Below are 24,830 nucleotides of genomic sequence, written 5' to 3' on the forward strand. Positions count from 1 at the left end.
AGTTGGATTTATTGATATTATTTATAAATGACTTTTTCATATTTAAAATGGTGGGGTTTCGGCTGTCAACGTATATTTGTTCCACCTAACAGAAGTTCCACTGGAAACTTTGTTATAAACAATGTCATAATATCTGTTCCTGTTGGAACAAATATTCTATACCATTTATTCCGTTAGGAACATTTACTGTAATATTTATTCCAGTGGAAATAATATTCCAGAATATTTTTTCCATTTGGAACTTATATTATGAAGGAACTTCTATTCCGTGACACGCCCAAGGTAGTAATAAGAGCTTGTCTTCTTTCTGTGGTTCTTTGCTATAAGTTTTTGTCATATTTTCCCCGGTTTCATATGTTACGTTTTAACAGTTCAGGTACTTTACAAAACTCCTGAAATATCAAGGATTTTACAAAATCATTGTAACACATATGCCAGCGACCGATATTAAAAGGTGAACTCGTTCCGTCAAAATTGCCAGTGTATTGTGACCCTGACTATCGTACTACAGATTATTGGTGGAAATTATTAAATACAAAGTTGCACTTGCGTGTCTTTTAAAGGTTGAAATATGATTTTAATACAAAATGACTTCGAAATTCGTTTTGGTTCAGCGACTGTAAGGAATGCTATGTATTCAATGTGACAGGTAAATCCAATTATCTCCCCTTATCCAATTAACACACCTGTTAAACAGCAGACGACAAACTAAACGTGACAAACTTTTTGATGTTCCAACTTTGAACTAAATAAGAGTATTGATAAGCCATTTAAAATGTTGACCAAGACTAGTTTTAAACAATAAAGAAGACTTTTACACAGATAAACCGATGATCCCTCAGGTTCACAGGTCACGTGATCATATGTGACATCTCTTATTTTTGTACACATTTCACGCATAGCTAAATATTTTGATGGGAATACACCACAGATCCATAAAATTTTAATGATGGACAGATGACCAGTGCCATAGGGTGACCAAGCATGATGGGAGCACCCTTCCTGAGAGGGGTAAGGACCACGCCTCCTCTTGGATGCGTTGCAGGTAAGTTACAGGTATTTCTGTAATGACCGATATCTACCCCATTGTGTCGGTTGTTTGTAAACAGAGATATCGATAAGTATTTATGTAACTGTTCAGCGTGGAAATTCTTGTAGTAAATTTACTGTGTGGAATTCTCATGGCGCACTTTTGAAATAGCATCTAACATGGGTTTATAGTCATAAAATTATGAAACTGAACATGTTCAAGAACTTTAATATTGTTTGGTTTTGTTTTAGTTTTTGTTTTTGTTTATTTGTTTTGAATTTGAATTACTAATTCAGTACTTTGGAATGTTGAAAACATTTACAAATTAAAGTTATATGTTAGAGTTCAAATGAATGATTTGTAAATTCTTGAATTAAAAAAGCAACAGATGAACATTTTAATCTTTCACTAAAATGGACTATAATTGTCTGTGCAAAAATGTCCTCTACAGTGGCGGATCCAGAAATTTTCATAAAGGGGCCCACTGACTGCCATAAGAGGGGGCCAGCTTAGTCATGCTTAAATTTGCAAAGCATGGGTTGTCCTCAGCTTAATATAAAGAATATTTCGATGATTTTACCTCAAAAATTTAAGTTTGCGCCCCCCCCCCCCCCCCCTCTAACCTAAAATCCTGGATCCGCCCCTGCAAAGAAGTGCTCATATTTCTGGACTGAAGTTACATCTATTAAAATTGTGTACAGTTTAATACATAAAATGAAAGAGAATAGTTATGAATAGGAATCTATTATGGATTATTGTCATCTTGCTGAATTTTTATCCAAAAGCAAAGAATTCCATGCACTGTTTTGTGCATATTAAAGCCGAAATACATATACATTGAATGACAAAATGACTTACATAACAACCCAAGAAATTAAGTATAACACCCCCCCCCCCCCCCAAACCTGCAATAAAGGTCACCTCTATTCAGGGAAATTCTGTCTTGCCAGATATAAACCTCTTCTTGTCCCAGTGTAGTAATACCTATGCATTTTGCTACTTTAAAATTCCAATGTAATATCTCTCAGTTTTTCAAGTTCTGATAGTGACCTTTATGTAGGGGTTTGACTGTACACAAAATGTTAGTTATTCTTGGATGTTTTTTTTGCTGTAGTGCTGCAATAACAGATGCCAGAAATGCTTAACATTTATTTTTAAGGCTTTAAGGCGTGAGTTGGGGTCTTCTTCTTTGTTAAGTTGTTATATAGAAATATAATTATTTTAAAATGTTTTATACAATGTATGATTTATTGATGTTTGGCATAAATAGGCAAACATGCACAAACAGAGGGGAGGCAAGTTTGAAACAAATGCCCTGACTTTTGTTTGTCTGACAGCAAGTCCAAAAAAAGGCAGTCAGACTTAGGAGAAATCTCTGACTACCCATTATTTAGAAAAATTATGTAATATATATAGAATATCCTGTGCAACAAAGCAACTCTTAAAATATTGATTGTGTTAAAATTCATTGTGATTCAGAATTGATATTTAGTGTTTGAAAAAAAGTTACAATTGCAAATGTAATTGAATAATATAGTTTAAAGGGAAAAATTTTTAAAAAATCACTGTCAGACAATGCTTTTCTCTAAACCATAATTTTTCTATACCATGTTTGATAAGTTTATTTAATACTAAAACAGGAAAAACCTTTATTTCTGTTGTGCCTGATTTTTTTAGATAAGTTTTTATTGAACCTGAGACTTCTGTTTCATAATAAGCTGGTGACTATACTCATGCTATTTACCAGTATACCCATAAATGTATTGCAAATCCCATAAATTAAACATTGGATATTTTCATGGGGTGTTATTTTCACTATTTCATGACTTGAGCAAGAAGCATGTATATGTTTTTTTTTATTTAAGTTTCTGATGTCATTGTAGCTTTTATTGTTAGCACTCATCTGTTTACAGTATGATTGTTTTATTACAAATACTCAGGGTTTTTGCTTTTTTTTCGAACCCAATATCTGGATTCGGGTAGAGGCATGAAAATCAGAATAATACTGCCAAAATCAGGATAGTTGTGGGTCTGCAATTTTTTTGGCAATTCTTATTTAACATCAGCAAAAAACTCTTATTTTTACAGTCAATTTTGCAAAAATTAGTTTGATCTAAAATAAAGAACTAACCATTTTTCTTGTTTAATAAGCTGATCTTATATTTTACAATTTACACATCACACAATTTGTTTTATATTTTATAATTTTTCTGATGCATATAATTTCAAGGACAGTATTTATTTTGCCTGAGGTAGAAAAAATTAATTGATGAAGATATGAAAATACCAGCAATTATTAATATGTTGACAGATTATGATATATAATTATGGTATTTTATCTTATATTCATATCCAAAATATTTTGGTGTAATTATGTGATTTTATAAAGCAAATTAAGATAAAGTAGATAGTGCAAAAAATATAGAGGCTTAATAAAGGGGGATTTCAAATAATAATGAATACAAGCAAATGCAAGTGTAAAAATTTAACAATGGGGGTTATCGCATAGGGGAGATAATTCATTTTTTTATTTAACCTTATCACAATTTATACTTTTATTTTTACAATTTACCATTTAAAATTAAAGTCTAAAGAACAAAATTAAAATTAAGAAGAAATCACTGTAAAAATTGTGTAAATTTGTTCATTGAACATTTTTTAAGTGCTGAATTTTCTCTAACAGACTGTAAAACACCATTGAATTCATGGACCCTTTTTGTGGTGAAAAGAGGACTTAAGTATGCCTGTGTAGATCTGATTTTTTTAGATTTCAGATTTAAGATAAGTGGGGTATGATGTTAAGGAGAGCTTGATAAAGACAGAAGAAAAATGTTCTTACATTTTATTATCCACTCGTTTGTGTGTGTTTAAGTTTTCTTTACAATTGGTACAGAATTGGTCATGTTTGTACCTGTTTGATGATGTCTTGCTATGTAACCTCTCTTACCATTGTTTAATAGTGATTTTAATCACACTTGTAGCATTCATTTAATTAATACTAACTTTGCTTGTGGCAGTTTATGATTTAAAACATTGATTGCATAAACCAAAACTCATAGATATAAGAAGATGTGGTATGAGTGCCAATGAGACAACTCTCCATCCAAGTCACAATTTATAAAAGTAAACTATTATAGGTCAAAGTACGGTCTTCAACACGGAGCCTTGGCTCACACGAACAGCAAGCTATAAAGGGCCCCAAAAATTACTAGTGTAACACCATTCAAAGGGGAAAACCAACGGTCTAATCTAAATAAAAAATGAGAAACGAGAAACACTCATGAACCACATCAACAAACGACAACTACTTAACATCAGATTCCTGACTAGAATATATTTCTTGAATTTCATTTGACATTTAGGGTTGCCATAACATGTAGCTGAACAATGTTTTTCATGGATTTAAAAGCCATATACAAATGTAATTATTCTTATTTATTTTCTTTGAAAGGAGATTTTCTAATTTCTATTTAAGAATTTATCACTTCTGGAGGCCTAACATCATAGCAAAAATTTTAAGAATGAAAAATAAGCAATTTAGATAAAATCTGCAGCATGGAACACAAAATCTATTGATTGATTGTTGGTTGCTTAACAGCCATAATAATAGGCCCAGTGGCAAATATTTCATGCATGTTCAGGACAAAAAAGAATGGATATGGTGTATGGTAGTTCATGACACAAAATTATTTCAAGCTCATGAAAAAGCCAAAAGCAAGGGAACAGCACTTTTATTTGCTGTTATTCATTTGAAAGTCACGATGAGGCCTTTGAATTCAACATGGAGCAAAAACTCTCACCTCTCTGAAACTTCTAGACAACCCTTTACATCGGATCAAATTAAGCTGAATTCTTTGTTCATTGTTTATCAGGCTAATATAAATCATTGAAGAACACAGCTGTCAGATAATATAATTAAAATTTGTCAAAGAAATCTGATAAATATGTCATAAATTTGCTGCATAATCTTTTACAGAAACAATACAAACATTAAAAAAATCAAGATATATTTGTTTGATAACCTGAGGGAAATTATGAATGGTTAGGACAAATACTATCCATGTTTACTGTATAACAATTTTAATAGAAAAATAAAAACTAGCCGAATTTGAGAAAATGATGTAGCACACATTTAATCTTTGGATACCTACTTCTTAGTTTAAATTTAAGAGCAACCCTGCCCTTTTGATCATTATAATCTTTCCCCAGATTTGGTCCTCTATTTTAAAATGCTTAAGATAGAATTAAACAATGGCTATATTATATTTCATATTTATCCATTGAAATAATATCTTTTAGATGGTTATTTGAATAGATTAAATATGATTAGCATTGACTTTAAAAATCTAGGTAAGGTTTTATAGTCAAGTGTCAAAAGTCTTTTTATATGCAAGCTGACATTGCAAATACATGTGCAATTATAAGTCTATTTTAAAAATTTATCTTTTTAAATTCTATCATTGAAGTAACTTACTGGTACATGTATAGCAATTAGTGCAAATGGTTGACATCATCATAAATACTAACCATGTACTTATTTCCAAATGGAATTTGCACTGTCATTTTATTTTGATTTTAAACATATTTTATTCTGTCATTATTATTATGCTCTAAATTTCACTACATGTATTGTAAAAAGTTGGAAATGTTCTTTTCTACATGTACTTAGCATTAAACACATTTTTGCCATATCCTTTTTCATCATAAAAAATATTCATAGTTGTCAAATAAGATACTGTAAATTCAGAAATTATTGCGAGGTTTTTATTAATGCGAATAATGCGACCCAGGGCAGGTGCTGCAATAATAAGACGTCGCATTCTCAATTTTCTACATATATCTATATTTAGATTTTCCTGAAATCGCAAGAAAAAGGGGGGGAAATAATAGGTGGCCAAAATTAAAATCAGTTGACCTGCAGTTTTCCTAGCCAGATAAGTTGCATGTTATCAAATCTGTCCTACTTAAGATTGAATGATAGCTTTTGTTGACTTCACAAGCAGAGTGTTTTTATACGCCCACTAACGGGACATATTATGGTATACTGTTGTCTGTCCGTCCGTCTGTCGTCAACATGTTGGACAATAATTCAAAAACACTTAAACCAATTTCTGTGAAACTTTGGTGAATTGTTTATATCTATTGATGTGAGCTCCCTTTTGATTTTTATAAATTTTGGATTTTACGTTCCCAAGTTATGGGGGTTTTATTCATTAAAAAGGGGGATTTTTCCAGTTTTCGGACAATTACTCAAAAATGCTTTGAGCAGTTTTCATGAAACTTTGTTGACTGGTTTATATCTATTGACAAAGCGACAGGCGTATCATGCGCTCATGGCGTAGCTGTTTATTTGCTCCTTCTTCTAAAGGATGTTTTTAAAAAAAACATGTGCAATATACTTTGGTAAAAATAAAGATTGAAACCATTTTTTCTTTACATGTAACCACTAGAACATATTCTAATTTTCCAAAAATTGCAGGACATCCTGTGTTATTTTGTGCCAGGCATAAATAATCTTCAATATTAAATCTAGATTTTTTTTTATTTAGAGAATGTGTCCCTATTATTTTTAAACAGGTTTTACAAATTTACTGTCATCTTTTATACTTTGCTGGTTGTCCAATAATGTTAGACCTACAGACCCTATTAAATCAAATATCATACATATATATATTTATTTAAGATATCCCTTGATCTTTGATCTTTGATTGATATTATTGATTGATCAGGTCAATATTGTTATTGTTGACAAAAGGTGTTATGGGTCACATGATACCTACAGGTATGCTCGGAATCTCATATATCTCTATATATTATTTATAATAGGTATATCCTATTTCATATTAAAGTTATAGGTATCTTTATAGTACCACTATCACAAACTTGAATGAGAGTTTAATGGACACAAGGCTTAACACATGTGCCATAGAATTAATCCCAAGAACAAGGATAAACACCTCATTTCAGACAATAACAGATGTATGATGTATCTATGGTATTAAAGATCATTAAATATTTGTATTTGTCACAATATATTCACCAAAGAAATTTGTAGATTGTTAGGTATATTTTTGATTGAACTTATAACAATAGTTTACCATAAGAAAAGAATGAGTAGCTTTTGTGAGAGGTTTAGCTAGCTATTAAACCAGGTTTAATCCACCATTTTCAATATTAGGAAATGCCTGTACCAAGTCAGGAATATGACAGTTGTTTTAAATTCGTTTGATGTGTTTGAGCTTTGGATTTTGCCATTTGATAAGGGACTTGCCTTTTGGAATTTTCTTTGGTGTTCAGTATTTTTGTTATTTTACTTTTTTGTATCAAAACTTCAAAGTGATAATGATCACCGATTGGTCTACGTTTACTTTTTTTGTTTCATTGTTATTGGGTTGCTGTCTCATTTAAATTTAAACACTATTAATTGTGATGCTGTCAAACCTCTCTATTTACAATGTTTTATTTCAAAAAGGTCTCTCAAATTTACAAGAGGAGACTGGATGTGCAGAGGGTACAATCATTTCTCAGTTGGACTTTTTTACTCCAAAGAAATGAATGTGTTAGGTCAATTAAGTAAGCCATAATGTACTATGTCAATATCTAGAACTCTATTATGTTATAGTATAGGTATGTTAACAAAAGGTCTATTTACATTTATTGTCTTTCAATGTAGGTTTGGTCAAAGGAAGACAAACTGTTTGTTTATGAAACCCTTAAAATGTATGGCAAAGATTATGGATTTTAATGGAGAAATTTTTTTCAGATCACCTGTCATATCAACAAAATCTTTGAAATTTCAAATCCCTGAAGTGCCCAATTATTTGGAGGATAAATCTGAAAAAAATCTACTAACTTGCTATTTTCCTTCAGTAAACGAAATCTTGAATGAAAATACTGAATATGTACCTCATGTGATGGATTGTTTATTATTTCTTGTTTAAATGGTTTTCCCAAATCTGTAAAAATGCTGAAATACATGAAAGATCGTATAAGAAAGTCAATTTGAAATACTATTCTTCCTCTTTGATATACTAGCTTAACTCATTAATGAGTACTCAATACTTTGTGTGTGTACTATAAATAAAATAAAAAATAAAAATCTTAATATTTTTTGGTACTATATTCTTATAATCTACCTTGATACTTTACTTGCATCAACTGGGGAAAAAAAGAACTTAAAGTCAAGATGTAATGGCCATTTTTCAATAATCCATTAGTCTAGATGTTTAACAGCTAGAATCTTAGTGCATGTACATTGTATGTTGCTTTGTCATGACCATAAAACTTAATGGTAAGAAAGAAAGGAAGAATTGAGGGAAGAAAGCACTTGACATTGATTCTATCTTGAAAGTATAGATAACTTAACTACCAGTTCAATTAACTATCAGTTGACATGGCATGTAGATTGCAAAGAACAATTGATTTTCCAATTAGGCAAAAATAGTGGCATTTTTCAAGATACAGACCTAAAAAAGTTGACATTTAGAAAGTAACCTTGCTAGAATTAAAGAAAAATTATTAGGACAATATTTTTTAGTAAAAAATAAATATATGTTCATGTGGCTCTCATTAACACAATTTTTATTTATTGCCTATCAATTCTGCACCTAAAAATATGTGTCTCGTAACAGCGTAGAAAAGACTTGTTAGTTCCTTTTGGGCTACAACAAATGTATTATTTTGCCTTTGGTATAATGCAGAGTGCACAGAGTGTCTCAGGTAATAAAAAATATCGGCTGTTTTTTAGTTCCTTTAGTCAGCTACAGAAAATATATTATTTTGCCTTTGGTATAATGCAGAGTACATAGAGTTTCTAATAATGTAGGCTACAAACATCGACCAATCAGGATTAGCCATACTCTTAATTCTGAATACCATGTTCTACTCAATGGTTTATTGTAACATGTAGAACATGTAGGAATTGAGTTGTTTCCCTTTATACATGATGCCTGTATTATAGGTATTATGTTAAATTTTATCCTTTAGTTGTGTGGAAAATTTAGAGGCTATTTAATTGTATGTCACACAAGCTCAATCTCATGTAAAAAAAACTTGTTGATAGAAACCTGTTACATAATGTACTTGGGATGTATCAGAAAAAGATATAACTAGTCATGAATAAAATATTGATAAACACTACTGATCAACAGCTAGTTATTCATTCTATTACAAATTTGTATTCTATTTTGTTTTTACATCTGAAATAATTTTGAACCCGATAATGACTATACTATCGCTATTTAAAAAATGGTCAAAATGTTGTGTACATTAAATTCATTAACCGCATGTGACGTCGCACAAGCTAGTCCTGATTTTCAGGGGAGAATATGAACTTTTGTTAATGGTCACGTTGAATTAGTCTCAACCAATCAAATTTTGATTTCCCTTATAATACTTGCATACAGTCAAATAATATGAATTAACTGATGCATATAAGATGATCACTTTATTATAGTTAAACAAGGAAAAATCTTAAAAATTATGATTTTGTATCAACCAACTGTATTTCATACATTAGTAAATACCGGTAAGACTCATTGGATTTGTGATTTTGTATGGTACCCATATCATTTAACTTTTATAGTAATAAGAGTATACTCAAAATAATATCCTCAAAAATATCTTATGATGTCTAAATTTTGATTTTTTAAACCAGATCCATATATTTAAAATCTCAGTTATGTTATGATTTCTAAAGAAACATATTTTTTAAGTTGCTAATTATGTTTATGTACTGTGGATTCATTATTATTTCTTGGATACTAATTATCATGGATTTTGTGGGTATGTGTGAACCATGAATTTAAATGTTCAATGAAGTACAAATTTTCCATATGCAGACTTAGACAAAAACACACAATCAAAAATCCACGAAAATACAAATTTTTGGCAATCCTTAAAAAATTGTATCCAAGAAAATTAATGGATCCACAGTAATTAATGTTTAAACTAAAATAGAAAAATGGAAAATGGAAAAAGTAAGAGATTAAATATGTATTTTATTTTTTTCAGGACTAGTGTTTTTAATCTACCTCAGTTCACTTGTGACAGCAACAGGAAGAATTGCATTCTTGGACCATTCTGCAAACTCATCACTAGTGCTATCACAGACTACAATAAATTTTAGCATGAAAAATTTTAGAATTGCATTTTCATTTTTAACTTGTAAAGAAGGACAACTTTTATACCAAAGAGGAAGCTCAGGAGATTTTATAAGATTATTTTTACAGAGCGACTCGTTTCATATTTCATGGAAAAAGGAATTAACAAAAGTGTCATTAACTATCGCAAATCATTTGGATAAGAATTCATGGTATTCTATAGATCTATTTGAAAGAACCGGTGATATTAATTTTAAGTTGGATAAAAGTGGTGTTTCAATTGAAGATATTATAATTGCAAACAATACGCACAGGACAAGTATTTTTCGACTGAATTTAAGTGGAAACACAGGTCTTTCGATCGGAGGAAATGATTTTACTGGCTGTGTGTGGCAGGGACCATATGTTTTATTTTTAAATAATCCAAACATTATAGAAAACCATGTGATATGGAATGATACAGTATGTCCCTTCAGTTCTTCTGATTGTACTGGTAAGATATAGTCTATTTAGATAGATTTTGTAGACATACTGTGGTTTCATCATTATTCATGGGATACCAATTTTTGTGGATTTCGTGGGTACAGGTGAATCCTAAATTTAAATGTTCAACGATTTACAAATTTTCTATAGTCTTATATGCAGAATATGGCAAAACCACTAAATCAAATATCCATGAAAATGAGAGTTAGGTTTGAAAATTGGTACCGTGAAAAGACATGAATCCACAATATTTAGATAGATTTTGTAGATATATTACATTTAGATAAAGATATGTGAAGATTTTGTAGATATATTACATTTAGATAAAGATATGTGAAACTGATCAATTGTTATAGCACTAATATATTCCTCAATATTAATGAAATAACAATTTTATAATATAGTACCAAAAATTTCAGCAACATTTATGATACTTAGTCCAATTTGTGCAGCTATGATACCTGCAGTAAGGGCGTAATGTCCATTATTCCACCATCCTTTTTAGCTCTCACCTGCTTGCATACAAATATTGTTTGACTTGGAACCTCTCTTAGTGCCTAGAAAGTAGGGAATGCAATATTGATTAAAATGCAATATTTTCAAATCATCTACATTGCACTTCTTTTTAAGGTATATATAAGTTTAAGGATTTCAGCAAAAATAGCATTTTTATTTTACAAAGTAGTCTACATGAAATATTTGATACTTTATTATAAATGTAAGTTATTTCTCTACTTTTAAAATATGACAGGTTTATGAAAAATATTTGAGACATCCCTGATGCCATATTTATTTTAATATTATTACTATTAGCCCAATTTAAGCCTTCAATATTTTAAACTTCCAGGTTTGCTAAATGTTTACTAGAGTTAACTCCCCTTCACCAATAATATTTTTGTAACAAGTAATCCACATAACATTGAATAGAAAAGCAGTTTCTTTTTTTTCTTATAAATTGCAAAATTGCTTTATATTTGAAGAATCAATTCAAGTTTATTGGTTTCAATTTTATTTCATAAAACAGCAAGAAATGCTTTTTATTAAAATATTTCAAAATAATGCAAGAAAAACTTAATTGTTTCCAGATATAATAAACAAAAATTTGAATTATGTTTTGCCAAGTAATTATTCAGTGATTTAAAAGTTAAATGGAAAAAATAAAATTTACAAATATTTCATTTAAGCTCATTTTACATACTGTAGGGTATTTGCTAGAAAGGAAGATGCTTTGAAAATTCTTTATTTAGTACATGTAGTTCTTTTTGGTAGTAAAACTGCAAATAATTTTTTCATTTTTCAATCAGCAATTGACTAATTTTTAATATAATGGAAAACATTAATGGTCCGTTTGTTTTTTTTGCATTCAAATGGTTCTGGGCATTGCATAAGATTGTGTCTTCCTGTGCTGTTTATTGTATACTGTTGCTGTATTAAATATACTCAAAAGTCATTAGAGTGTTAAAAAGCATGATTTTATAGCAGATTTAGTGCTTTGAAATTGCTTTCAGCAAATGTGTGCAATTTTTTGATACAGTATTTGTTATTGTCCCCTGCGCAACCCAGTGAAGGTGACATAGAAATGTCAGGTCTGTACATGTGTTTGTCTGCATCTGTGTTTGTTGATGTACATGCATCTGTCTGTTGTTAGTGCATCTATCCAGTCTTGACAGGTTCACACATGTACATTTCATGCCAGACTTTTATGAAATATCAAAGGTTTACATTAGCAATGTCACAGGCAAGTTCAAAAATCAATGCAGGTCAACTATTTTTAAAGGAGATATGCCCTTGGGATTTATAAATTGTATGGAAAATTGCTTTGTAAGTACTCTCAAGCTTACATTTCCTCTAGCACTGTTTTAAAACTTATTTCAAATGTAATATAAGGCGATGAAAATCATTGCTGATCAACTATATTTACAGAAATTATGTCCCTTTGACATTTTATTTACAACCAACTTGCATTTTAAACACTCTCTCATCTACATTTTTCGTTTGATTTGTATGAATTTTACATCAAAGGTTTTTATCAGCAAGGTCTTGGAAGAATCTTAGTGCCTATTCACAATTTTGCACGAGTTATGCCCCTTAGAAATAGAATTAACAAGGAAAATAAGATTGCTAGCAATTTCTTTCCTATATTTCTTGTAGGATACTAACTTGCCGTCTTACAGATAAAATATGTGCATCATCCTTTGATTGAGTTAAGCCATTTCAGTTGATATTTTATAGTGTGTCTTTCTATGTTGTGATGTTACACTATTGTTTCTGAAAAAGGGTGAAGGTTTGGTACCATTAAAACGTTTAAACCTGCTTCAATTGTTTGCACCTGTCCTAAGTCAGGAATCTGATGTTCAGAAGTTGTCGTTTGTTGATGTGGTTCATAAGTTTTTCTCGTTTCTCGTTTTTTTTTTATAGATTAGACCGTTGGTTTTCCTGTTTGAATGGTTTTACACTAGTAATTTTTGGGGCCCTTTATAGCTTGCTGTTCGGTGTGAGCCAAGGCTCCGTGTTGAAGACCGTACTTTGACCTATAATGGTTTACTTTTATAAATTTTGACTTGGATGGAGAGTTGTCTCATTGGCACTCATACCACATCTTATATCTATCAGCAGGGGATTTAGCAGCTGTCTTTTTATTATTGTTTTTTTTTGTACTTGTGTTACATTTATACCATTTTTAGAGTTAAGAGTATTGATTTTTCTTGTATGTTCTGTTATGTTCAAATATACTACTTGTTAGTCCATTGTTTTTTTGATGATTTGAGATAGAAACATACTGCTTGTTGACTAGATGTCTTTATTACAAAGGGAGATAAACACTTAATACGAGGATATAAACCTGTTTTTTTTTAAAGTTATATAAATCAAGTTAGGTGGTAATTATTTATTGAAACTCTTGCTCAAACTCCCAATATGAATAGAAACTGTTTTTTTAGATTTTTCTTCTCATTGAAGACAATTATAATGTTGAGACTGAGAGAATGAAATAGTTTATTTCTATTTAAGTAAGCTTTGTTAATGAAATTTTAAGAGTTGTCTGTCAGTCTGTTTGTCTTGAATGTATTTTTCATAATATTTACAGTTAGTTAACTTTTGTTAATGGGTCAATTTTCTTCTGTGTCAAAAGATGTACATTGGTAATGTGACAGATTTACACCAGTTGGGTATATATAGAAACAAATGTTATGGTGTTTAAAAAATGGCTGAAAATGGGTAAATACTTTAGTCTGGGAGAACATGATTTATTTATTAGTTGTAATTGGCTTTGAACTAGCTTTCAGTAACTGAGAGTACTCATATTTCTATGCTGTGTATCTATTGTTTTTGTGTTAGTGGTTTTTGTACCCGGCAATCTTTTGAGCTAAGCCAATTGCAACTGATTTTTACAATTTGTTCTTATGATGTGCTGTTACGTACACCACTGTTTCAGGGGAGGGTTGAGTGCTTACAAACATTTTTAACTTTGCCATATTCTTAATGTACCTGACCTAAGTCAGGAGACTGTACTACAGTGGGTGTTGTTGGTTCATGTCTGTCATATTTGTTTTTTGTAAATTGTTTTGTTTTTAATATGTCCATCCGTTTTACATTTTTCATGTCAGGGCCTTTTATACTATAGTCGACTATACGGTATGGATTTTGCTTATTGTGTAAGGCCATACAGTGGCCTATAATTGCTTACTACCACTTAATTTTAACTCGAGTGGATAGTTGTCTCATTGGCTATCAAACTACATCTCCTCATTTTTACATATATATATAGCAGCATGAATCAAATATGCCGCTATGGAAAGTCTAAACTAAATAACACTGGTTAGTAATATAACATCCCATCCCTACATAAGTGGTAGAAAGAGCCCCTAAAATAAATTTTATAGCAAGATGGACAGGGGCAGGAACCTAGGACTTAGGGATAAAAGAACCTTAAGTATGGATGGTGGGCCATGGGTGGAGATGTCAAGAAGGATGAGGACTTACATGGGATGGGAGGAAAATCAATATAGGTGACAAGAAAACAGAGTAACCCAGTGACCTGGAATAAGGAGGGATCTCTTGATATTCTATGGGATGGGCAGGAGTATTTTTACAGCTGACATAATCATAAAGAAATTTTTGTTAAGGCAATGCAACATTCATTTACAAAGTGCTTTTGGTAGAAATATTAAATTTATCTTTGCATGCCAAAGTACATATAGCAATTGCCAGAAAAGGAACCACCTAATGTTAATAACGTGATTGTGATTTTTACATAGACTTAAAAAAACAAATTCAACTTTATAAAACTTCCCAGTTACTGGTGTCAGTAGTGCTAAGATTTTTGTAATTTTTAGCTATACATGTATATGTATACAACCTACTTATGCATTTTCAGTAATGCCATGTGTCAGGTAAAATTGTTTGCTGTGCTGTGTAAGCAATGTAGGAGTCATGATTGATTATAATTTGATGAAATTTATGACAGTTGTTATTTGAATGAAAATGTAAAGCAGTTTGATAATTTCCTGCAATGTGCACATTGATTTATGACATTACATATGGGTCAATTGAACTCTTTGTACAACATTGATAATCCATCATTTTATCCTTAAATAAAATTTGCTAACACAGAAATACAATGGAGTTTTTGAACTGGTACCTGAATGACCATGGAGCTAAGACATTTTTTGACAAACACCTATTTCCTGTTTTCGGAAACTGCTTTAAATTAGCAGTGGGTTTATGCTTGGCATGAGATGTGTGCAACTTCTTGCTTTACTTGTTGGGCACTAGCTTGAGTAAGCTTGTATCAATCAACTTCAAACTTAAACTGTTGGTGGGATGGGTGAAAGTTTTCTTTCTATTGATGATGAAAATTTTGAGGACTTCAGTTTGGTGCTGTTATAGGTATAGAACCACTAATTCAGGCCCGGTCAGAAAGAACATACAAGAAAGTAGTACATGTTTTAAACAAAATAGTTCCTACGCATAGCTGTATCTTTGTCAATAGCGGGTATATTTGGGTAGTTTTGGTATCAAATGAAAGCTTGTGGATTTTTTCAATTTAAAACATCAAATTTAAAGCAATTTCCATGCACCTAAGGATATATATCCTCCTTATTTTATGCTTTCTACGATATCAAATTTGATTCTTTCGTTAATTTTAATACAGTCATAAGATAAGAGCATCTTACACCCCTGGCACAGCTTTGAAATCATCGGTTTCTATTTGATACTGAAATCACAATATTTTAATTGTAAATTAACATATGTCATAATTTTTTATCCTTATTTTCTATCTGAATATCAATATGGCATAGTTTTGTCAAATGAGCATGATTGTGACTTGGATGGAGAGTTGTCTCATTGGCACTCATACCACATCTTCTTATATCTATGAATTATTGTAGTCTCTTATGTTCTTTTCATCTTAGAAATACCTGAACAAAATCTAACCTCTTGTTTCTTATTACAGGCTTTTATAAGATAGAGGACATTTTAGCTACTAAAGTTGTGCTATGCTAATGTTTTTGACTGAAGTACATGTATATATATGCTTCATAAGAACTTTTATGCATCTCTGTTAATTGATATGCAAAGACGAGATCATCTGCTTGTAAATTAAAATAACAATGACATATTTGTAGCTTGAGGGCTAGTTAGCTAGCTGTTTGTATATTTATGCAGTATGTGATGAATATGTATCAATTAATAGTGTATCTTTAGGTCATACAAACAATCATCTGATTGTCTGCACATAACAATTTGTCAAAAATGACAGGTAGTAAAAATTTTAGTATCTTGTGTACATTTACTATATTTCAGTATTTGTATAAGTGGGTAGATGTGGGCTTGACATTTATATAATAGATGGATTTACATTTACACCAATAGGAAATATAGCTAGTAGAATAACTTCCTTGAAACTTAAAAAATGATCTTCTGAATAACACATTAACAGAAATATTTCTGATAAAACTCCTAACAAATAGGGGAGATAACTCAAAATTTTATAAAAATCCCTAGCTTGAATTACAAGAAGATGAAATAAAACAGCCAATTGGTTCTTCAGGATTTTCTAGCTAGTTATGGGTGTCAGAGAGTGGATGTCAGAGTAAAACAGAGATTACCGCTAGACAAACTGAAGTCCTGTGATTATCTTAAGTGTTGTTTATCAAAGGTCTTCTGTATCACTTAAGTACAGCTGCAGGGTATCATGTTCATATTTACCCTGCCAGATAACAATGTTGTTATCTTTTTACTTTCTGCAGGAGAAATACCAGTAATACTATGACTTGTATTAATTCTCTATAAGAATTTTTACATTTAAGGGCAACTTTCAAACGATACATTGATTTAGATACTGTTTTGAAAACTGACAGAGGTACAATTTCTTTCTCAAACTGAGAAAGTTTTTTTATGCAGTGTAAATTATACTACCAGTACTGTAAAACATGATATCAGTAAGAACAACAATAAGGGGGCTAAATTAAAAGTTGATTTTAATGAATTTTTATGTTGGCATTAATTTGCTTTGGTATGGGCTTTCATATATGTTATGAAACAATGTAGCGAATTATTAACCAGTGACCAATTTAAAAAAAAACTGAAAAGGCCCAGTACCTTATCTTATAGATATATGTCCTTTGATGGAAATTAAACCTTTACCTGTAGTTTTGTATCTTTCTTCATTGTTGGATCAAGTTGTATTTGTAATCAAACCACATATCTCAATTATTTTATACAGTTGTCTTTCTGAATGAAAATACCTCACATGTAGTTAAATTATTTTTGACAATTTAATCAGATTTTGGATGACTGCTCAATGGCAAAATTTTGTTTTACACACTTTATTGAATTTAAATGAATTGAATTTGGAACCAGTTTGTTAAGCTCACTTGGACCATAGCCTGGGGTGGTACACAATAACAAAATGCATGTCATTATGCCTCAAATAGGAACATCTTTTGAAAAGTGCTCATTTTAAGATCTACTTGTGCAGAAGTCAGGGGTGTCCATTTTTACCTGGACATAGCATTTAAGATCAAGAACACAGAAGGTCACTGCATTCCATATGGGATTAGGATAAAAAGGATTACTTTGGATTTTAAAAAGCTATATGAATTTCCATACTGCACCCAAGTTTTTACTCTTAAATCAAATCTAGGATTGATCTAAATTGCTTAGATGGACATTTTTGTTGTGTTTAGGGTGCCATGTATGGTGAAGACCTGTGCAATTAACAGATAAAGGTGTAATTTTCGATGTGACAGCTATTAAATTTCATGTTTATTTAACTGCATGACTCATAATTTGGAATTTCTACCTGATAGCCTTGCTAATTTCCATTTTATACTAGAAAGTCTTTATACTGTGCTAATAAGAAAAGGAAAAGTCAGGCATACTGAATTAATTATTGATAAAAACATAAAAGTCTTACACAGGTGGATGATTACCTGTATGTAGTCTTCCAATATTGAATGCAAAGATTTATTGAATCTGTGCACTTTTCAACAATTAAATTTGGATTTAAACTTGGAGAAACTTGTCAATTTCCGTTTTAAAGCTCGCAGTTTACATATATTTTTGAAACATTATTCATTAATTTTGTCAACAATGTCTTGTCACATGTGTTTACCTGGATTTTTACCTGTTTATGTGTGTACAACAATGGAGTGTGAATGGTGAAACAAAAATGTGTGTCAATCCTGTATTGTGATTTTTATAATTAATAATATACAATATAATAATTCAAACAGCCTATATATGGAACTTATTACTGGAAAATTCAACTCTTAGGGAATTTATACCTGTAGAAATAATGTGGAATGTTTATGGATAAAAATATCAATAATTGTGTGTGATTGAGGCAGATCAATATTGATTGAAGAGAATTATGAATGGAATTTATGGAATTTTACTACTACAACTTAGTATAGTACATGTTGTAATAGTACATGTAAGGTGTCAGACTACAGGTAATATATTCATCTGTAAAAGATACATATGAATCTAAAAACTGAACTAAGAAATGCTGAATTTCAGAGGCGGATCCCGGGGGGCCCCGGGCCCCCCCCTTTTGTTGGAAAAATTCGGTTGATTATATAGGGAATCACTGAAGCATGACTGTAGTGGCCCCCTCTTATGGCAGTCAGTGGGCCCCCCTTATAAAAAGTTCTGGATCCGCCACTGAATTTGTTAGAACAAGTTGACCTAAACCCAAGGATTTTTAGAGTATACAAATCCTTGCCTAAGCCCCTGGAGTTTGAGGTAGGAGTTAAAATCAGGACGTACATGGACTGAAAGTGGTAAAATCTCTCATGAGGTACGAAAATGGTCTGGGTATGAAATCGTTTTTGTAAGGATATGAAATGAAGGATACAAAATAGTAAGGGTAAGAAATGACTATAATTCCCTAAAAGTAGTTTCAGTATAAATACTTTTACTCAGTTTACAAACTACTGTGACACGATTAACTGGTTGGGTATTATAAATCTAACAAATAAGATATAAGATCACCAAATGTGTATTCCTCAAATGAAGAATATTTTTAGAGTGTAAGACATTCAAATAAACACCAGTCTCTTTCTTGAAAATGGGACACATTGATAAATATGGACCAATTTTTTCAAAGAAGCATGGTTTTATTAAAAAGTTTTCAAATAATATGTTGCCCTGAAAAATGTTAATTTGTTTAGAAAGGCTTCTATGACTATACAACTAAGTATGTCAGTTTAAAATTTATCATCTTTTGGAAAAATCCCTTCTTAGAAAAATAATGAAATATTTATTCGTTAAGGGAACCATTCACTATTTTGTGAGTTGTTTGAAAATATCCTATATGTGAGGACAGTGTCCTTTCCTTTTTTTTTTTTTTTAAATGATTTTTTTGACATGGTTTATGTTGAATTCCCTGAAAATCATTCACTAATTCTGAGGCATCAAAATATACAGGTATAGTTCTTTGACTGAAAATATAATGTTCCTTTTGAACATGGACCAAATGAACATGTAGTTATATACTGAACAAATGCAAATTTTGATAAAGAGATTTAATTAAAAAATTAGTTTCTATCAGGGATACATTTGTGTAGTTATATGACCGATACTTTCTGAGGCTGCATGTGCACAACTTGTAGAGCTCTCAATTAAATTTCACTAGCTGATATTCCTAAATGTTTTTGCACCTGATGTGATCACCTTTTTCACCTTTAGATATACAACCCATTATACAGCTAACTTATTGCAATAGAAAATAGTGACAAGAATGAAATGGACAATCCATCATGCAGACATGTGGAATTGTACGTTATATACATGTACATGTACATATATAAAATAATTTTAAACATGTCTGTCTGCTTAGTAAGGATTAACATACATGTACATGTAAATTGTACGTGATAAAACTGTCCTTTTCAACTCGTTATTAGTAATTGTTTGATTACTCAGGTTCGTGTAGGATTGTGGTCAAAATTAATGAAATCTGTGGTATGCCATTATATTGCAGTAGTTGCATGATTACATACAACTGTAGCATAAATTGTGCAAGATCACTGTCATCTTGAAATAGGTCTGTTTTGTCTGGAACTGAAACATTATTATATATTGGTCTTTCAGGTTTTGTTAAATATCTTATATAAAACTTTCACCATGCCAGAAAGACCAATGTCAACTTAAAATTCCTGGTGTGTTCTTAAAACAGATGATTTAATTGGATTATTTACTTAAAGCAACGGAATATCTTAAAATATTGAAAATGTTATGCCATTATTACAATTTCCTTAAATAAAATTGACTATCAAAACCAAGGCTTATATCAACCTTGTGTTTGAGAGCAGGCAATTATTTCAAACATTATTGCGACAGATTTGTTTTTTAATTCCTTTTGTACACTCAATGAATAACATTGCTTTGAATTATATGAAGATATATTGGTAGCTGTTTTTATGTGTATTACCAGTATGAATGATTAATTGCCATTCTTAATGTTAGTTACAAAAGAATGTTTTATGTTTATTTTTAAGGAAGAATTATAAGACTTGATTTAGTAGTCAAGTTCTATTACTGTTTATCAGTGCTTTGACAAAATATTTATCACAATTATGCTGTTCATGTTGTCCGAAATGGTGTCATTAAATCCATACAACATTCTGTATTGTGTTATAGCCCATTCAACATGACCAAACGAGGAACACATACATGTACATGTAAAATTTTGATCAAGAATTCATTGGTTCCATCATAGGAGACAACTAGCACATGTTGCTGAGTGAAGTCAGGAACCTTGCAAGTGTACATGTACATGTTTTGTCTTTTAAGCTACATTTGAAAAGCATTTCGGTCTTAAGGAAATTTTTTGTTGATGACATATCTTGAAAGCCATTTTTGAATTGTACACAATGTTTTAGGATCTGATGAGTCAAACCATTTCCAACTGATTTTACAGTTTGTTCTTATGCTGTGTTGTTACACCACTGTCTCAGAAAAATGGGGATGGCTAAGTGCTCATAAACATGTTACATCGTAAAGCCCACAACATTCTTTATGTGACTCTCTCAAACCATGAATCTGTAGTCCACAACATTCTTTATGTGACTGTCTCAAACCATGAATCTGTAGCCCACCACATTCTTTATGTGACTGTCTCAAACCATGAATCTGTAGCCCACCACATTCTTTATGTGACTGTCTCAAACCATGAATCTGTAATCCAGTGGTTTTTCGTTGCTTACTGTCTGCCATATTTGTTTTTCCTTCAATGTTGTTAATGTAAATCAGGCTATGGTTTTTCTCTTTAGAAATTATTCACATTTTGTTATTTTTTAACAATACAATATGGGTTAAGCTCATTGTTGAAAGTGATTGGTGACCTGTACATGGTTTGCATCTTTGTCGCTTAAACAGCTGTCTTAATGGCAATCATACATGTACCGTGCCATACCTCCTTATTAATTTAATTTTGGTGATATAGAGCTTGGCACATTATATGAACATTTAGTTGTCTATTGATGAAGTCAGTACAATTACCATTTGATGACTTTTGTCTTTTTATGTAGTGGGGTTGCTGTCTCATTGACTTGATAAAATTGAGAATGGAAATGGGGAATGTGTCAACCCGATCCCTACTTATCTTGTTATTCATACTGTCACTTTAAGGTCAGATGCAATCAACTTCTCAATGTTTGTAATTGCTGATGTACTTTTGTTTTTGGTTTTTGGTTGTCATGGTTATAAATATAAACTTACCATCTGAAATGGGAAGACTATATATTATAGATTCGATCATTGCATCAAGTGAAATATGATTTTTTTTTTGCAAATTCAGATGTGTCTTTATTATGTTTTTTTTAATAAGAAATCTAGCTTAATTTGTACAAACAGTTGCCTTAGCAGAGTAGAGTCAAAAAAGAAATAAAATAAGTGTAAGAATGTATTATATACCTAACTACATGTACATGTTTGTTCACATTACAGTTGATATACATGTATATTACAATTAAAAAATGCTTGGATTGAGAACAAATGTTGTATAACTCAAGCCTTGTAGTAGCTAAATAAATGTGTTGTTTTCATTTGATTTCAGCTTCACAAGATATAAATGAGTGTTGGAGTAACCCCTGTCAAAATGGGGCTACCTGCAATGACCTTCCTAACTCTTTCAACTGTACCTGTCCACATTTGTTCAATGGAACCAACTGTGAAAATAACCTCAGTAAGTACATGTAGCTACATTTATGAACAGGTTTAAACCTTAACATTGTAGTTTAAATAACATAAAAAAGTAGTAAAATTCATACAAAACATTTATTTTCTACAGTTGCATATTATTACAAGTATGCAAACAGGTATATTATTATATTATCCATACATATGCATATTTATAAAGCCTTTTTTAAAGGGGCACTAGCTGTCAAATTCATGTTCACCGATTTGACTCAAATTCTCATACATGTATTAGATTTAAAACAATGTAAAACATTTATCCAAACTATTAAAAGTCTAAAATAAACAGTTAACAGGACATGGGCATGATAACACGTAGCTTGTTTTCGTGTGTATTTTAATCTAGACGCCATCTAATTAATTATAGAGTTGACCTCCAAAGTCATCCGATGACCATATAAGCGATGTAAACATAAATAAAGATATAAATAGATTAAGCGAACTCGTGCTATTGGATTTTTCTAGGTCTGTTTAATTTCATATTATAGATTAAAAATATATGTTTATCATCGTTTTTACCTGTATAAGAATGATTTTTTGTGGATCGGATCAGTCAATCAAATGATTTACCTTTGTTTCACTTTCAATGTTGACATTCTTTTCCTTTAAATAACTTTACACATACAATTCACGTGTTATCCATCTCTAGCTAAGGGGTTAAATTGAAGTTCGCATGAATACGGATTCAATGAGGTCGAATTATTCACTTGCAAGTGAATAATTCATCATCAATGTTTCTTAGCTTATTTTGACAAAATTGAACCATACTGGCGGTTAAAGCGAATTATTATTTCACTATTTCACTTTCATTAATGATTGAACAAAAAAAAATCATATATTAGATTTTTTATATATCTTGTAGCTAGTGCCCCTTTAAAGGTCCAGCTAACTTTATGACATTATTAGGAAGAGTATGCAAATGCTCCTCCTTGTTTCAAAGCCATTCCCACAGACACTGCATAGTAATTGATATACACTTATTTACTTGCTGATGAGGACAATAGCCAGAGACACTGATGGACATAATTGATGTTGAGGGAGATATCTAATATGCTAGCTGTTGTCCTAATAGCCTGTAAATAAGTGTTTTATTATACAGAAATAAACTGGTATATATATATATATATATATATATTTCAAGACAATGTATGGTTATTCTCTTAATACTGGGACTCTTATAACTGTTTTAAATGAAATATTTTGGGTAAACCATCCTTTTTAAATTTGAAGTGGACGATGTAAAATTTCAACAAACCCATAAATTTTTTTTTTACGTCATAAATAAAACACTACAGAAAAGCATTGGTTACGTTATAAACAAGGCGATATACAATCAATGACTATATTACAAATGAATATACAGTCAATGCAGGTTGACTGTGTAAATACATGTAGCAATGTAGCACAGTTGCAGTATAAACAATCATTTGGAAGTCTTGGTGGACGAGTGACTCAGTCATTCCAAACAGTATAGAAAGCATGGGAAAACATTTGATATATAAAGTTTGATTATCCAAGACAGTTTTGTATCAACTGTGAGGGCTATAGACAGAATATTTCTGACTAACTTCCTGGGAATTCTAGAAGGAAGAGTATAACATAGTACTAACGAAACTTTAAGTTCTGCAATAAAACCTTAGGAGTTTAAAAATCAAATAATTGCATGTGAACTATAATTGTCCTATAGCTATGTTTAATCATGCTTTGTAATATTCAGAAATTTATCAATTATTATTGATTTGGAACTTTTAAAGTTTGACTATTGTCAGAGTTGCAATAAAAAATTGCAATAAAAACAGACAAAGTTCAAAGTTTGAATTATGGTTTAAAAATTACAGTATAGTATCTAATCAGATTTAAGAATAAATTTATAATCTGATGTCATAAAGACAGTTGAGTCTATTTTTATAGCAATTAGCTAATCTTTAATGATAAATTCTTACTGTGAGGGATTATATATTGAATTGATTCAGCCAATGGACAATTAAAAAGTAAAATAACAAAAATACCGAACTCAAAGGAAAATTCAAAACAGAAAGTCCCTTATCAAATAGCAAAATCAAAAGCTCAAACACATTAAACAAATGGAAAACAACTGTCATATTCCTGACTTGGTACAGACATTTCCTTATATTAAGGATTTTTATTTGGTGAAAACCAAATGTGGCCACTACTACAATAATGATAGTATACATTAGACCCAAAGGGAAAACGCAGCATGAAATCTTCATCTTTTAAACAACTGAGTTTGTTAACCCACCTACGATAGTAGTAGGGGCATTATGTTTTCTGGTCTGTGCATCCGTATGTCCCGCTTCAGGTTAAAGTTTTTGGTCAAGGTAGTTTTTGATGAAGTTGAAGTTCAATCAACTTGAAACTTAGTACACATGTTCCCTATGATATGATCTTTCTAATTATAATGCCAAATTAGAGTTTTGACCCCAATTTCACGGTCCACTGAACATAGAAAATGATAGTGCGAGTGGGGCATCCGTGTACTATGGACACAT

General features: G+C 31.0%; 1 protein-coding gene across 2 annotated transcripts in view; it reads left to right on the top strand.

Moving 5' to 3' along the window:
• The first annotated feature begins 725 nt into the window (after nucleotides 1–725).
• The window catches only part of LOC127730225 (protein crumbs-like), an 85,330-nt gene continuing 61,225 nt past the window's right edge, over nucleotides 726–24,830 (top strand). The window contains exons 1-3 of one of the 2 annotated variants that reach the window (XM_052238513.1): nucleotides 726–1,045; nucleotides 10,043–10,624; nucleotides 22,181–22,309. In XM_052238513.1, coding sequence (XP_052094473.1) covers nucleotides 985–1,045; nucleotides 10,043–10,624; nucleotides 22,181–22,309 — 772 coding nt within the window. In that variant the 5' untranslated portion in view covers nucleotides 726–984. Of the gene's footprint in view, nucleotides 1,046–10,042; nucleotides 10,625–18,056; nucleotides 18,573–22,180; nucleotides 22,310–24,830 lie in introns of those variants that run through there. The other variant, XM_052238514.1, reaches the window with a different exon arrangement.

This window comes from Mytilus californianus, unplaced genomic scaffold, assembly GCF_021869535.1.
Source record: "Mytilus californianus isolate M0D057914Y unplaced genomic scaffold, xbMytCali1.0.p SCAF_2, whole genome shotgun sequence".
Classification (NCBI taxonomy): domain Eukaryota; kingdom Metazoa; phylum Mollusca; class Bivalvia; order Mytilida; family Mytilidae; genus Mytilus; species Mytilus californianus.